The 17,711-nt window shown below is 41.6% G+C and overlaps 1 protein-coding gene across 6 annotated transcripts in view; it reads left to right on the plus strand.

The window, feature by feature from the left end:
• LOC107220780 overlaps positions 1-17,711 on the plus strand; it is an 81,572-nt gene that overhangs the window by 19,295 nt on the left and 44,566 nt on the right. For 2 of the 6 annotated variants that reach the window (XM_046733132.1, XM_046733133.1), the window contains exon 1: positions 947-3,686. The exons of 1 other annotated variant lie outside the window; for it this stretch is intronic. In XM_046733132.1, coding sequence (XP_046589088.1) covers positions 3,394-3,686 — 293 coding nt within the window. In that variant the 5' untranslated portion in view covers positions 947-3,393. Of the gene's footprint in view, positions 1-946; positions 3,687-17,711 lie in introns of those variants that run through there. 3 more of the 6 variants (XM_046733129.1, XM_046733128.1, XM_046733131.1) reach the window with 3 other exon arrangements.

The raw sequence follows: 17,711 nt of genomic DNA on the forward strand, positions 1-17,711 counted from the left end.
GATTGCTCTTTGCTATTTTTTTTTTTTTTTTTTAAAATTTCGTTGGTTACATTCCTTTTTTATTCTCATTTTCGTTTATCACACGTCTTTGACAAAGCTCACTCGTATCTACTTCAATATTATGCGCACTACGATTGGAAATAACGTGCAATCGTTGCAGTTCGAGGTGATTTCAATCCAAAGACGACGTACAATAATTAATAAACGCTGCCTCGAATTGATCGTTTTTTTTTTTTTTTTTCCTCGTTTATTTTCTCCTCCTCTCGACAACGCCAATTGCAACTCGACTTCGCTTTTAAATTTCGCACATTTTCGCACATTTTCGCCAGGTTCCCTCCCCGCAACGGTGTGTGTTACACGCGCGAAATCGCGCGCAGTAGATCGCGGAATCAGCGATTGCCGGTAGATCACGCCCCCCGCCCTGCGGGCATCGCGGAACATTGACGCGTATCGTTCGAGAAAGATCGAGGACCGGCCGGTCAGCTGGTACGCGCCCACGCACGCAAGTCCGTAATAATCGGGCAAGGCGGCGGCGACGTCACAACAAACGTCCAACCTATCGCAACAATGTACGGCATTGCACGTATCACAAGGCTCGACGCGACACGCGCATACGCTGCGGCAACGTCGTTTCACCCCACGGCGGAGGCACGCGCAAATTCATCCCGCGTTTGCGTCGCACGGATCCATTCGTACGTTCGTACATTGTCATACACGGGCCTGCGTTTACCCGGTACAGCTGTAACAAGGTGTACCGTCTCGTTATCAGTGCCTCGTAACACAGCTGCGTGTTACCCTTGCCTCGTACGTGCATCGGAGAGACGCGTATACGCACGCACGTATGTAGAAAAACTCCGCAAGGCGAGGCGGCAGGGAGGCGGCAGGGAGGCGGAGAGGGGGGCGGCCGTCTGGCGCGGGGACAGATCCGGCGGCAGTCGAGAGTCAGCAGCCGCGGAGAGTGCGCGTTTTGTACGCCGATCGCGAATTCCGACTCGCAGGTGGCCCCGCGACCTCCGATACCATTCCGATACCTGCCGCACTCTCTCTCTATCCATCCGTCTGTCCCCCTTTCCTTTTCTCGCTCTCTATCTCCAGCTCCGGCTCTCTCTCGATCCGTTTGCCAATATCGTCTCCGCGGAGTAGATCCTCCTCATCCCCCTCCTCCTCGTTATCTTCTCCAGAGAGGCCGCAACGCCGAGACGGTTTTCAATACAGGCGGAGGTGTAACAGTCGCGAGTGTTTGTGACAATCGGACGTGCATGCGGCGAGTCGTATCTTTGGATATCGCGAACCGTCTGCACCTCCGTCTGGACGTGTTAACGAACGTCTCGCGGGTATACGGCCTGTGATACGCACGCACCGTCTCGTCGTCAACCTTCCGCGAACGTATCAAATTGTGGGTGGTCGGCTGCACCGGCAATATTCATTCGTCTGGCCGTTCGGCGACGATTAACACCTACGTATACACGGCCTCTGGTGTGTTTGTTATTTTACAAGGCGACATGTATGCGTGCGTCGAGTACATGCGTCGGTCTTACTCCGTGAGCTCTCACATCGGTCGAGACCTTGCGACGACGAGGCGTTGCATTAATCGCTCGACTCGCGACTTTCGCGGCGACGAACGGGCAAAGATTAACTAACGGAATCGCCTAATTTTCTTCTCGTCGCGTGCTTTCCGTCGGCGCTGTGAGGGACGATTGAAAACTACGGGGATGAGGGGGAGGGATGAAACGTTATCCTTCTTATTAATTACTCTACCAGTCCACCATTGCACCACCTACACCCCGACGAGATTGATCACGGCGTACGTACCGTGCTTCGTGCACACCGACGAGCGATGGGTGTCGGTTTGCCTCGTAATTTGATCGCGGTTTGACATCACCTACCCCGGTGTACATGCGTACCTACCGAATCGTTGCCAATGAAATCAATGGATAGAAACACGCGCGCATTTACGCTTAAATGATATCGTTCGTCCTTCGTTAGAGATGCGACAGTCGCAGCTGTTATATTTTCATTTGACACTTGGTACGACGATCTATGCACAGTACGTCCTCCTGTCCCTTCTCCTCAGTCTAGTTTGTATAGTTGGAAATACTCGGCGGATTTCCCGCCTCGGGGCTTCATCTAGGACACGGTGTCAAGGTCGCGCTCGCTCAACAAGTTTCAATTCCGATAAGGCTCTTGTGATATATACGTATACGTGACAATAATGTAACATATCATACCTATGTAACAGGGACTTGCTTGCGTCAGACACGGAGAACGTGGTTTTCAATATTTCTTTACAGCGTCGAGGTTTCATACGGGAGCGCCGTGTCGTACCGAACGACTTACTCCGCTTATTAATCATTTGAAATTTACACCGAAAAACTCGAAAAGTCTCACGCAATAATAATTGAGGCTTATTCAAAGAGCCGGGACGATGAGAAATCCGTCCGCAGCGCGTATAACAAGATACGTAATACGTGTGCATTTGTACACGCGTATGCGATACGCGAATATTACATGTAATATATACGTATACGTACAGGGGAAATGAAAATAAAATATCAAAATGAAAAACAATGTTAGCGAAAGGGGTGTTTTTTTTAAATTCATTTATTTATTTATTTTATTTTTTTGCCTTTAATCTTTTTTTAAATTCTATCTTGTTCGCGAAACTTTGACAAATAATATTTATACAGTTTATAAATTGCGAAAAATATTGATGTATTTACATATCTTGTAAGTCGCGAGTTGCCACTGCGAGCGTCGGTTGGTCCCGCGTATATGTCTCTTTCCGTCTATGACCACGTATGTACAAACGCGCGTGTACATGTAAACACACACACACGCATATACACATGTATATATGTGCGTGTTCTTCACGTATGCAATGCATCGTGTCTCCCCAGCTGCGCGCAACCAACTCTGGCAGTAACGGTGCGCTGACTACCTAACGCGGCGTAAAAATTAGCGATAAGCGGACCTGCGCTGCCTCGCCTCGGAGTGCATTCTCTCGAACACAAGGCATGCGGTGCTAACCGAAATATTACTTCGGGAGAAAAAAAAAAAGTAAAGTTGTGGGGGGATGAACGAGGATGGTGGAAGATAATGTAGTGAAAGTGAAGAAGTTGTCGGTTTAAATGCAACAGTTTCACCCTACGCAAGAGGATAAGCGACACTGACCGAGAAAGTGGCGTTGCGTGAAAAGAGATGGTGAAAAAATGTTGCTGGTTAATCTACGTCGGATGATCAAGAACAGTGCGATCGGCGATGTTTCTTTATACCCCTACGAAGGTGACGAACTCGTTGTAATTATCGGCGACGCAGCAGCGGCCTTGAGGAAGGAAATCGCTTCCGCCTAGGTGCATACATACATATATATATATATACACACATACGTACGTAATGTACGAGGCAAACGAGGATAACAACAACAAGATGTGGCCACAACAGCAGCATCAGCATCAACAGTTCATGGGGCCCGTAGCGCCCCCTCAGCGTCCGGCGCCTCGTCAACAACTCGAGACCTCCTCGTCCTCCTCTTTGCACCATCACCATCACCACCACCACCACCACCACCATCACCAGCAGCAAGAACTCGAAGCCTCCCCTCCAGCCAACCACCGGCTCGATAATCACCTGCCTCCCCAACAGATTACCCATCAACGTCACGGGGTCGTGGAACTACCCGCACCAAGGTCAGTCTACGAGTACAGCTATACCCGATCGATCGATCGATCGCCTCGCGAAGCGTCGCGCGCACTTGTGAAAATAAAGGAATTAATTACAAACGTCTGTACGGAGAAAAGACGACTCGCAAAATTCGTCGCGGAAGAATAAAAAAATACATTAATTTTTAATCTTTGTCATAGACGCTCGCTGCTCGGCGGAAAGCTGAGCGGACGTAATTTTGGATGATTTTAGCGTTCATTAACGACGAGGATTTTGACAAGACTTTTGACTTGTATGTATAAATTGCAGGTTCGACACCTTCGAGGTATCGATACAGCGATTCGTTGTCTCTGTTCCGGTGGTCGTCCATCCGGGGCGCACCTCTAATATATAGTTATGACACGGGTGGTCCAAGAAGAGTCGTACCGAAATCAACCTAATTTTCAGAGTTTACGCAGGTAGAATACTTGAAACATCGAAATTTTCCGTAACGGCGATTTTCGCAATTTGCAGGTTTCCTTACATTAGTTGATCGTAGCATGGACGCGATTATTCGTCGTCGTGTTATCTCTCTCTTATTAATATCCGTCGATAATCCAATCTTAATAGTTTATCTGAATGAAAAATAAAAAAAAAAAATAAAAAACTAAACGTCAATGTTTGAATTCATCAACATCGATGGATTCAAAGCCTTTTAACGCAGACCACACTGTACCTAAAATACCTAACGTGAATGCAATGGGAGGAATTGATGCGAACGGAAGTGCAATACGATACCGCATTGTATGTATGTCAAATATATTATACACGAAACAAATCAAAATGGACCGAGCGAAGAAAAAGAAATATCAATTTTGTAAGATTGAATGTCTGCGAATAACGAGATCATATCGAATCCTGACTCTTGAGTGTTGCATTTACATTTATATCTTCGTTGTTACTTTTTTTTTTTCTTACTAGGGGCTCCTCACTATTTCCTTATGCATTGTCTATTAGACAGGTGAATTCATTTATGTTGATTTGATGACAGGTCTGCAACTGTTGATCGGTTGTTTCCGATCAACCCGACATTGCTATTGGCTCCCTATGCAGGCATGCTCACATTATTTTCGTAAACGAATCCACTCACATGTACAAAATTCCCGATGCCATGCAACCCCAATTGCATTCGGCGACTTATTTTGCTATAGTTACTATTTTCAGATTTTTTTACGTATATCTACGTATAGAGATATAGAGTCTACTGCGTCTGGTTTATAAGTACAAATAATTGATATCAATCCTTTTTTTTTCAAATAAATTTATTTAACATTTTTCACTTTAAATTTAGTTCGAAGTTGACTTCGAATCTCATTGATTGATGAAAAATTTCGATCTTCGCCTTGGCTCGTCTGAGCTCAGAGTAGATTCAATTGTTTATTTGCGAGTTTCCCCAGAAACTCCTTTCGCCCGAATCAGTTCCCGTTCTCGTGAGGAAGAATCGAACATTTCTTTAGAGCTCCTCAGAACTATTCATGAGGTTCATGAGGATTGGTTGATAAAACAAACCTTTTCTTCTTTATCAGCTCCCATCTTGGTTATTAATGCAGAAGCTACGGCTGATCAAGTTTTTAAAGATTTTTGTACTGCCTTGACATGCGTAGGTTAACCTATAATTGCTTTATGAAGGAATAAACCTAATTAAGTGAAAGTCAAAAAAAAGTAAAATAGATTTTCTATATTGGAATAACAAAAAGATCACATGAAATTGTGTTTCAAAATTTGCTTTCCCGCAATCATTATTTTATGCAGCTGGTCTCCATTTTGTAGGTTCGAGGCGGGGTGACGCTTTATTAGTCGAAATCGGGTTTCGGTCAGTTTGATTTTCTGCGTTGTACCTAACGCTTAGTCGGAATCAGGTTTCGGTCAACTTGATTTTCTGTGTTGTACCTAACAATCGCCCCGAGCGTTGCTCTGTAATTAGGAGAGAATGAATTTAAGATAGGCTTGATTTTTTACGGAATTAGAATTGAATTATTTCTCATTAATTAACAAACTTTTCAAAGAGCTTACATTCGTTGACATCAAAGCGGAGCATATATTTTCGCTGTTGTTCTCGTCGTCTAATTTTTCGCTCTTCTATTTTCATCATATTGGTTGGTCGTCCTCTTGATTTATTTTCCAAATCAATGATCACAATCGATTCTTCTAATTCTTCGACACCCTTCGTTGAATTATTTTTACTACCGCTCTGCCGGTTATTCTCCAAAATCACCTTCTTTGTATTATTTTTTTCTTCTCCCCCGTAAATTCCATTTTTATTCATATGTGATTTGTAATCACCAGGTGACCTAATCACAGCACCGTTTGAATCATTACCTGTAATAAAACCCGCAAACGTAGACCAATTATCCGCTATATTTGAAACGATACTCAGTCTCACCTCTGCGTGTCGATCTTGAGTGCCGTATACGCGATACGCCGACGCGCGAAAAAGACAATTCCCGATGGGGAATCATCTCAATAATTTTCGTTTGCATGTTCATTTTTTGCGTGTCAGAAACAGATACCTGTAAAGATATTTGTCAAAGATTGTCATAAACAGCCGATGACAGCTGTCAAAGTAAGTTTTGTTTGCTAGATGCTTTTTGTTTTATTTTCGGCATCTCACCCCACCGCCAACTTCATGCGTATACTATTGTTATTATAATCTTTTTTATACTATTGTTATTATAATCTTTTTATACCTGTTCATTTGTTCGAAACTTTTTTATTAGATAGAGTGATGATTACCAATATACAACAACTCACGAGTATAAAGATTACAGAAAAATTTCCACGATTAGGCTTAATAAATTTGGGGGAGGGGCGAAAATTCGGGGGTGCGTACAAACAGCAACTAGAATTGAATTCAGGTCCGAGTTGGATCGGCCTGTCCTTTTATTCGTAATCCGGGGTGGTTTCTCGCCGCGTTCCGAAAACCCTCACATTTAGAAAATTCGGGATGTCAATAAAAGTGTCGCACCGATTAGTGTAAAATTAAACATCATCCGTGTAAACCGGTCGATTCTTGACACCGTGTGGTCTTAAAATCGACATCGTAAAAATAAAAAAAAAAACTAAAAATGGCGTGGACTACCATAGAATATTTTCGGCGCTACATTCGAAACCGCATTTCTAGCAGTGCAATATTCTTATCGTCCTCTCACTATACCGGCTGCATCGCTGATGTAACGCGATCGTGGTAAAAGGCATAGAGACAAAAACGAAGCAGAAGAAGATAACGAATTTGAAACGTTGTATCTAAAATTCATCATATGTCCAGCGTCGTATGATCATTTGAAAATATACAGTTAACTCGCTAGACAAGTTGGCGACTGAATATACATGTATATATATGTATATATACAACATATTATATATTTGTGTGCCCGAACCCGCCACCGCGAGACGACCGCCGCGTACGTAGAGTTGCGAACAGTCTCGCCTCGGGGTACAAATTCGCGAATTCAATCGTTAGCCTTGCGCAACTTTGTATTATGCCGCCAGTTTCATGGCTCTACCACTATTGCTGCTACTTAACTTACCACTTGGCGACATTCGTCGTCCGCGAATCGTGTTTGTTCTAAGCTTTATTACAAGTGTACCGATGGCACGTTATTGTTGCATCCTTTCTCTCAATCATCCGACCGCGGTGTGAGGATACGAGAGTTTTTGTCATATATAAATATCAATGGTCGACGGTGGTTTTGTTACCCTTGACATTTTAGCGGTCTTGCAATTAGCATTAGAACTGTACGTGTATCGAGGTAAAATGTATGATGAAGTAGGAATTTTAAAGTGAAATTGTAAAACTAGTCTGATAAAACAAACACAAAATTCATTATATTACTACTTTGGTTGTCGTTGTAAAATTCATTGTCGTCATTGGGGGGGGGGGGGGGGGGGGAGATATGTAACGTGACGTAAGAATTTTAAAATGAAATTATTAAACCGGACATTTTGACTGGTCTGGAAGTTGTAGTGTTGGGATGATGATTTGATGTCGACGATCCTGGGAGTAAGCGTAGTTTTTTGAAATTGGCTCTAGTTATTATTTTTTTTATTAATGGCCAAAGTGTAGCAAGGAAATACCGCTATATACGAGGGAAAGAGAATGCAGGTCTTTCCTCATTACAGGTGCACGTATACTTGCTCCACGGTCTTACCACTTTATCAATCTTCGATCCATTGGCAGGAGGAGGAACAAAAGTTCGATCTCTCTTTGATCTCTGCCGCTTACGGTTCGCGAGTAAGTTAAGGAAGAATAAAAAAAAAAAGAAACGGCTAATACGAGTGACCGTTGTTGCGTAATGAATGGATATTTTCTTGGGCAGGATACCTGCAGCTACATTGTCGCGTTCCGCCTGACATATGTAATAAGTACGCGGTACAATACTCTTCGATCTTAGCAGGCATGTACCACCTACTTGTTATACCTTGTACAACGCTCGTGCAGAGATAAAAATTAATTTACAATCAACCGCAACGACGATGCGTAGTTTTTATTTCTTCGATTTTTTTTCTTTTTTAACTTTAAATGGAGCAGCAACGTGTAATAATAACAATCGTACGTGGACGGAACCTAATTTCGATGGTTATGTAGAACCTTTCACGCACTACGCGGGAGGCAGTCCTAAATAAAAATGACGAAGAGGGGAAGACGCAATGATCGAGACCTCTCCTCGTCTTTTTCCGCACTCTCACGTTGCCATTTTCCACATTGAACGGGAAAGAAGCACGGGCAATTAGAACATATATATATATATATGTGTGTGTGTAATAGAATGCTAAGGCATGATATCTCTCTGTCTCTCTCGCACTCTATTCGCTAATTTATTTTAATAATTAAAAATCCTTGACAGTGCTCGAGGTAATGACTCGTTATTCCGTGCACCTTATCTCTGTAAATCGTCCGTTACTATTTACGACGACGAGTTCTTGGTCCGTCGATAAATCTCTCTCAATCTCCGAAGTATTTCCCTCGAGTTTTCGAGACCCGCAATGGCCGACCTCCGGGTTTACACGCGTGCATGCAGGCAGCTTAAATTATAATACCGCGCGAATCCCATCCTCGCGGATTACTAAACACCGTCACGAAGGTGGGCGAGGATGAGGGAGGGGTGGTGGTGGGGTTATATCGCGCTTGCGTGATTCCGGTTTTACAGACGTCGCGTTCGTTCGTGACCGAACTGTACGCGATATTGCCGATCGTCGCGAATTTCGCGGCCGCCGCGCGCCGCCAGCAATGAACGCCGACTTTTAGCGACGATCGGGACTGTTTCGGGTTACATAATTACTCACAACGGCGGCGGACGGTTTCGCAAGTAGGTGACGACGCCGGGCGCTCCTCGTCGTTTCGTCCGTGCAACACGCAGCAGCAACGGCGGCAGCGACCCTCGAGAGGTCGCCGCCGCGCTTAGGGTCAGGGTTACTTTCGATTTTACGTGCAAATCCCCGCCCCGCCTCGCCTCGCCTTGCCTCGCCGCTCCGATCGATCCGTCCATCGTTGGCGAAATTTTATGCATTAGATGCGCGTCTATCGCCTTACACAGCAACCAGGCCTATATTCAGGCAATTTTCGGGATTAGAAGAGACGAAAAAATTCCTTCATATGTAACGAGTGTACTCGCATACGTATGTGTAGTGTGGGCCATTCCACGACGACTCGGTGAACGGTTATAACAACCCCGTGACACTTTTTAATTTCACCGAGGAAATCGCCCTGTGATCTTTAAAACCCGCCTCGAAAACAACCAAATTGGTATTTACGAAACAAGGAGGAAAACATTTGATTTACGAAATGAAACATTTTCACACAAGTTTCGGAGTGGGACTTCGTCTTTGTATTTTCTTTTTGACGTGTTTACTATTTTTTAAATTGTTTTCACGATTGTGCTTTGGAACTGGAAAAACAATTTAAAAAGTCTGTAATCAAATCGGAACCGTATTATGATAGATTTTTAACGGGTGCGATGACGGAAAGATCGATTAAAAAAAATTGAACAAATTTAGTGCAAAATGTTTCATTTTGGAAACCAAATATTTTTTTTCTATTTCACAAAAATCAATACGAGTGTTTTTGAAATGGGTTTGAAAAATCATGGGGTAAAAACGAGTGATGGAAAAAATTTGAAAATTATTTTGGAAGCTTTTCAGGGGCCCCCCTAACGTAGGAAAAATCCTTGGCGAAATTTACTGAGTTGTGGCGTGGAATGTCCCGCGTATATTGGCACATAATTAATCCAAATGCCTTTTGTTGCAAAACTATTAGATATAGCCATGTGCTTTTGCGGATACATTTCCTTTTTTTTCTGACCTCGTCCTTTAAAACCCCTCGACACTACTTTTCTCTATCCGTGTAAGAGTTTTTCATTCACCGTTCGTATAATTTGTGGGCAATCTCACGTATTCACAGACAAAACAAGACTCAAAGTCGATTCGGTAGTTCTGGAATTACGAGCAAACATGCGTCAAAGAGAGATTCCAAGCAGAAGAGGAGATATAATGCAATTTTTCTGGTTCTTCAAGTTTGATTTTCCGTTTCTTCCCCGCGTATTTTTCTCTTAATTTTCTCTCTATTATTCTTCCCGATTATATTCACGTACGGTACGACATCAAACCATATACAGCAGTGATATCAAAAGATGTACAACTACAAGAGCCAGATAGTTTAACAGTTATCACAGAAATCTTGAGGCGTTAGACAGTTGAGTGTAAAAAATGTCAATAGAAATGACAACCGACTAACCGTTTATTTGTTTTTACTTTCCTTTGTCCCTCGTTTCTCATGGTGAATGTACAATCTGTCGTTTAATGCTTGTTTACCGTCTACCATCGAACTCTGCAGTCATTGCTTATCTTGATAAACGTTTTACTACATTCTTATCTTTTCTTCGCGGCTTGCCGAGGCGGCTGGCTAGTTGGAGCTGACTGACTGGCCAATTTACTTATTTACTTATTTTCTCTTCACAGTCCGGCTATTACAAGTTCACACGAGCAAATATCACCGCGCGACTCAAATCCTTGGCGATTAACGGGCTAGAAAGAAATGTCGGAGAGGGGCGTGAAATGGAATACAAAAAAAAGAATGAAGTAGTACAGTAACAACAACAACGCAACAACAACAACACGATTGAGTGCTCAACGCGCAGTTGTTAAATTGTTTTTTAGGTTGTAACGCTGAGTATGTTGTTCATGAATGCGGTCGATGTAGGTTTAAGAGGTTATATTATATATCTATCTATATCTTATTATCGAAGTATCAAAGTGAGAATATTGATGCGATGAAGTCGAAATCCGTCTTCAGTAAATTTGAAATCGAATGAATGATTAAAATATGAGAAAATAAAAACCTGCCAACACGTTGGAATTCGTTTCATGCGCTGCAGGGTGTCGTCGACGCCGGCAGTTGTTCAAACTTGGCGAGAAATCCGTACGATTAAGCAAAAGAGAAAAAAAAAAAAACCGAGGTACAAATGTTAAGAAGAAAAAAAGAATCTCGAAGAGGCGAGAAATGGCAACAGAGAGTGTATAATAGGTATAAAAAAAAGGAGGAAAAATGTTTGAACGTACGTAACGTCGTAGACCCGAGTAAATTCGATTCCGATCCCTCCCCTCGTTTTTACGATAGTCAGTCAGAAATAAGGTTGGCTACGGCAGCCTTCGACCAATCCCAGCGAAGCCATCCAGCGGATACGACGTCTGCTATTCGATAGGCGTAAGGTAGAAGCCAGTGCTGCCAATCTTAATTCTAAAATCTAAGGTGGCTAAAATCAGGGGGGTCAGAAACGACCCGTGCAAGAATTTTATGCGCGGAGCGTGCACGCGATACATGTTGAGCTTATCGATAGAATATGTCTATTTACTCGGGTTTGAAATATTTTTTAGGCGTCTGCCATGCTGCCGCGATCACGGGTCGGTGTTGTTTGCGTGTGTGCGTAGGCATATAGATACAGCTGCTTCTTTATGTCCGCACGTTACAATGTTGAAGATACCGCGAGAGTTTGCCGGCTGCTTTTTGTCGTTGATTAATCGCTGCGTAAGGAACAGAGAGCGTCCCATGGACGGATGGATGGTGTCTGACATCCTGCAAGGTGGAACACCTTTGGTTATCCGCACTCCCTTACCTGTAACTAAGCTGAAACTAGCAGCCAGAGTTAGGAGCAAAACGTGTTAAACTTTTTGGAAATCGAAAAATCCAGATCAGTTTCATTCTCATAATTCTACAAAAGTATTTCCGGCACAAGGTATTTCACAAAATTTTGATTTTCGGACGTTACTACCTTGTTCGAATGAACGTTAGAACGCTTGGCTGTTATTTCTAGCTGCTAGCTTTGAAAATTGTCACTGAAAATAAAACGCAGGTTAGATCTAACTAAAAAATTTTCGTCACTTAGCCGCAGAAAAAAAAAAGGTGAAACTATTTGATTTTAATTTTCGTCATCATTTCACTATAAATAACGTCGAAGAAATCACGCTATTCTTTGCTGATATTTTTTTCCAACGACAAATTCGTTTAGTTCGTCGAATTTCAATTAAGATTTGACCGAATCTATGAATTCGGACGATTAGTGAAGAATTCATCCACGCATCTTCGTGCAACGTGGATTTTTTCGGTCAAAAAATGCTCGAATATAATATGTAATTTCTTTAATTTTGTTAATCCAACGATAAGTTTAGAATTGAAATTCAGTGACAGACAGATGTGACGTAATTCTGACTCGCGTGACACTTTTCAAACTTTCGTCTTATCACCACTGCCGGGCAATAAAATGCTCAAACAGATCCATTCAAAATGGAAAGTGGAAAATAGGTATTTGAATCGAGTTTATAAAATGCGAGATGACTTACGCAATGAAGTATTTTTTACATCTCATCTGTTATACCACACATGTCGATTACACTCTCGTTCCTCCTTTTCTTTCACTTTACGTACACAGCATTCGCTTTGAGGAGCAACTGCTTCTCGAACTTGTCATCATTCGTGCTTCTCAGTCTGGGTCGCATCACCATAGAACCGTTGAAAAACAATCGTTCCACTAGTCCAGATGACGACAAAGGTGTATCGCACTTGACACTGCTGAGTAAAATGCTTCGATAGACCCATTTAAAATGAAAAGTGGAAACCGCTTTACAAGACACAATTCAAACGGGTAAGTGTAAATGGTTATTTTAAGAAGATTTAAAACGTCGAACGCAAAATGCCATTTACATTTGAAACGAAACCATTTCAAATATTACCCAGCAGCGCAACTTTTCACGATTTTCATTCGAAACATTTTCGACCCGACTGTACGTCTACGTTTACGTCACAAACGTCGAACGAACCTGTTTGCAAAGCTGTCGTCGCCTTTTCGTCGCCGAATGCATCGAGGACCGACACGACGTATTTCGATGTATAAATTATTACACGCGCGTTCGTCGTTATCAATTATCCGAGCGCGAAACATCCGTGACTCGAAAGCCGATCGTTGGGATTTTGTCCGTCATCTGCAGTCTCGCGACAAAATCAATAAGTATGCAATTTGCAAACCGGCCAACCGCAGCCACGGGCTTGTTTAATTCGCCCTCTTCCTTCTTCCTCGGCCATGGACGGAGTGAAATATGAATGGGTGGGTCATGAGTACGCGTCTCACGCCTCGGCAGGCATGCATACCCACGCGCAATGCTCGTATATTTGTCAATTGTTAACGTACGGTCGGTTCTCTTTTTTTATTTTCATTTTTAAATTTAACCACCGTCACGTATCGTTATACCTATACATACCGGACTACCTACGTACCTGTGTACCTCTGTCGTAAGCGGCCTTCCCGACCACTTTTTGCCACGCACAAATATAACTGCAGAAAATATCGAGCCGAAGAATTTTCATTATTCTTATTCGATTAGCCGTTTTGTTTGAAAAATTTTAACTTTAGTTCAAAATCAGACACGCGTGCCTCTGTTTTATACACACGTTCGACGGGCAATTTTCAATCCAAGGCACGAAAGGTCGAGTAATTTTTAAACGCCCTTCGTACGAATAGCTGCACTCCCGGGAAAGCGGATTGAAAATTCAACATCTTCGTTGTTTTTCATTGTTCAGATCGACAAATTGAATAGATTGATCGTCAAATGTTGATGAACTTTTTTTTCTCGCATACCGTGTTTTGGGAACAATACTCTAAATAATTTTCCTCGTCTTCTCTACATCTTTTTATTTCTCTATCCGTCTCTTTCTCTGTCTTGTCAATGATATTGTTTTTTCGCGAGACTTTATTGCCACACACTTTACGCGTATACTTAGTGTGCGAAATTTTTCCCAGCGACCAAAGTCTGACGAGTCGCGTTCGAGGAAACGAAAGCGGGTTCAGGTAATTAGAACTGTTAATTGGGTTCTGTAATGAAAATCTCGTTAAAAGATCGCAGACGACGCGACGGAGGCGCGTTGACGGAGGAAATCTCGAATAATATCATCCAGCCAGCAGAGCTTCTCTCTATAATGTTTTATAATACACCAGCCTACCGGCAACTTTGCTTCATTATCGCACGTCGTCGAGTCTCGAGTTCCCAGTTACAAGTTTGCCCTTTCTTGCAAAAAGTCTCACCATTCGGAAGAGCTTTACATGTCTATTATTCGCTGCAGACTTTACCCCCTACCTTGAATTACACGTACTCTATATATATATATATATATCCGTGCTCTTTGCACAATCTATCTACATCTCTCCGAAGAAAGAAAGAATAAAATTCAATTTTCTTTCAGAGGAATAACACGTGCGTGTAATTAATACGTATCGTTTCAACGAAAGTGTCAAAATTATTGTTACTTTGCAATGCAAATAACGCAGTTTCCGAACTGTTGACAACTTGAAAAATATCTTTCGTCGTTCGTTCGATTATTCATTTGTTTTTTTGTCTTTTCGGTTGTTGGATTTGAAAAAAAAAAAAAAAAAAAACAATAGAAAACATACAAGGTACCTTAATAATTATTTCTGTACGTCATGTTTGATGCATGTAACATATATCTATGTATAACTACATTCAATTCCGAGAAATGAATAATCCTTGCTGACAATAATTGTGTGCGAAATAGAATGAACCGGTAACACCCGATACGACGTACCTACACATACCACGTACATCGTACAGGTATTCACAAGCACTGCAACCGATATAGGAAATTACTTCATTCTCTTATGTAATACGAACTGGGCAAAGCAATTTTGCGAATAATCGTTCTTCGATTCATCTCGAGATAGGAACGCATTTAATAATTCCAAGTATTGTGTCTCGTTGATGAATGTTGAAATTTGACGTGCAGGCATTTTTCCCCATTCACATGTACGTGTCCGTTACATGTAACGTACGTATAATATTACACGGCATAAAGGAGGAAAAGTTTCTCACAATATCTTCGTTACGAATTTGAAAGAAAGTCCAAATCCTCTGTAATAATACATCCGCGACGAAACTCGAATATAGATATTCGGGATGCGGTGCCCTCACCTGGGATTTCACCCGGATTCTCGAGAGCGGATTTGGAAATACCTGCCAGGTCTGCGGCAGTGATCCTCAACGAGGATGATTATTCCCAGGCGTTGTTGTAGATATATATATATATATGTATGTATTATTCGAGGCAGGGAATAAAATTGCAGTTTTCTTGACAAATCGAACAATCCAAGAGATTATCGAGCTCCCGGCGACTTGTTGTCGATTATGTTGTTGTACCTGCATTTCGAATAATAACTTAATCGCATTACGTGTGTGTGTGTACACGGATATATCTATGCCATAAGGAAAGTTCAGGTGATGCGCAAGTCGAAAGTCAAAAACGCAGGTGCGAAGCGTTTCTCGTTACAGTATTACAAAAGTGATATATGGTATATAATCTATAGGAGCATTATCTAGATATATCTAAGGCAAATTATTATTATTATCTATATTATTATGCACCAAGCTTAAAAATTCACGTAGGTATATATATATGTAGACAGCTTGTCCGTACAACGTTTGAAAGAGATACAGTCGATTCGTGCGTATATAATTGTAACGGGGATAAAGCAGAGAAATAAAAAAAAAAAAATTTTCTAACGATAAAAAAACAAAAAAAAAAAAGAAGAAATTAAAAGTAAATTGAACGACTCGCGTCTAGGCTTGAAAGAATGTCCGGTTCTAGGTATACGCCAGTTTTTATATACTCAGTGTCCAGTTTGAATCAATTTCCTTCCTACAAGACTTCAGCAAAATTGCTCGTTGCGATGAAATGTATTTTGTTTTCAAGCGAATGTTTCGCGAATGCGACACATGTAATTCTTTTAGATAACCGTTAGTCGTCGGTGACAATCGTTCGAATGTAAAAGCGTAAAATCTCGTCCCCCAGGTCGTTCGAAAATCAAAGAATAACTCGATAAAAATGTTTCTTGCCCTCGATGCCAAGAAACCTTGTTTCGTAGTCAACCGATCGAAACAACACACCCGGTATAAATTGCCGACGCGTTGCAATATTTCGCTCGACAAAATGCAGGCAAGTCAGCCGATGATCCGACGTCGTTCAAAATGGCAACCGAGAAGCGCTATCATCGCTCTGCGCAGCTTCAATTCTCCTCGCTTGATTATTCTATGTTCTCGTCTCGTCCCGTCTCGTCTCGTCGAGACCTTGGGACAAATCCCAGTTCGAGTCTGGCGTAAATATTTGCCCGGTAGCGTCACTTAATATTTTCGGAGTCGTGGACGTTATACGCGAATCGACCGATTACGATGCACTTTGGACTTGGAATATTGCAATTTTTATTAAATACCCGCATGCCTATCTTGCTGTACCTACGTTCCTGGAGAATGGTGATATTTTTTATCGCGCTCTTCCTTCCTTTCTTTCACTTCGGAAGAGACAACATATTTTGAAAACACGAGTAACGATGGGGAAAAAGTTTGGCATCGTGACGTAGAAATTATAATATACGTCGTATATATTTCTTCGCATAATATTATAATTATATTATTACTTTGTAACGTAAAAAAAAAATAAACATCGCAGTTGCATATTATCGCGAAATGCGGTTTAATCCGGGTTCAAAGCCTCTCAATAGTACATATGTACATATATATATATATATATATATATATATATATATATATATATATATATATATATATACGGATGTATAACTGATTTCGTGATAATTCTTGTCCTACTTCTTTTTGGGGAATAGAAAACACGTTTCGTCACTATGCCACGTCTCTGTAATACTCGTTTTACATCGAAAAACTGGAGACGTTTAAAATATTCACGTCATTTGAACGATTAAAATGAAATTGAAAAATCACAAGTTTCGTCGTATTATTCTGATTGACATCACTGCGAATCTTCATTTTTTCAACGTCATTTATCTACACCCAGAAATTCTGGTTCAATCGATACGAATTCACTAGATTTGCCTGAATGAAAATAAAGAAATCTTTCAACTCATTTGCCGATTGGAAATTACGGATTTAAAAATATTGCTTTTTCAGCCGCGGTGTATGCGGTTGTTAAATTTCATCAGAATTTCCGGGCACGACTGAAACATCGCGACTTTCTTACGACGCTTAGAGCTTGAATAGCTGTTTGAAACATCGGGAAAAAAAAGGGCGTGGCCCTGTAACGGGTGCGAATTCCAATTCATTAGTTTTCTCGACGCTGAGTCCCTTGCCACAAACTTCGATATTAATATACCAATAGTTATTATAGCTATTACATTATTGCTGAACGACACCGCTATCCAATCAACCCAATAGTATAAAGGCACGGAATCTATTACCGACCTTTGTATATCAACCGATCGATTCGTATTTATACGATCATCATATTGCCGTAGTTTTTGCCGTTTTTGCGAATCCGAGAACCGTCGTGTCGCGATCACTCGAATCGATTTCACGTCGCTGCATTCTCGATTCCGATGAAAAAAATTAGGTACAAGTTTGACGAAAAACATATTTAAATGCAATATTTATTTATGTATCGATAACGAATTATTGACATCATGCGACTCGTGAATCTTTTATACGAA

Source organism: Neodiprion lecontei, chromosome 2, assembly GCF_021901455.1.
Source record: "Neodiprion lecontei isolate iyNeoLeco1 chromosome 2, iyNeoLeco1.1, whole genome shotgun sequence".
In the NCBI taxonomy this organism is placed as follows: domain Eukaryota; kingdom Metazoa; phylum Arthropoda; class Insecta; order Hymenoptera; family Diprionidae; genus Neodiprion; species Neodiprion lecontei.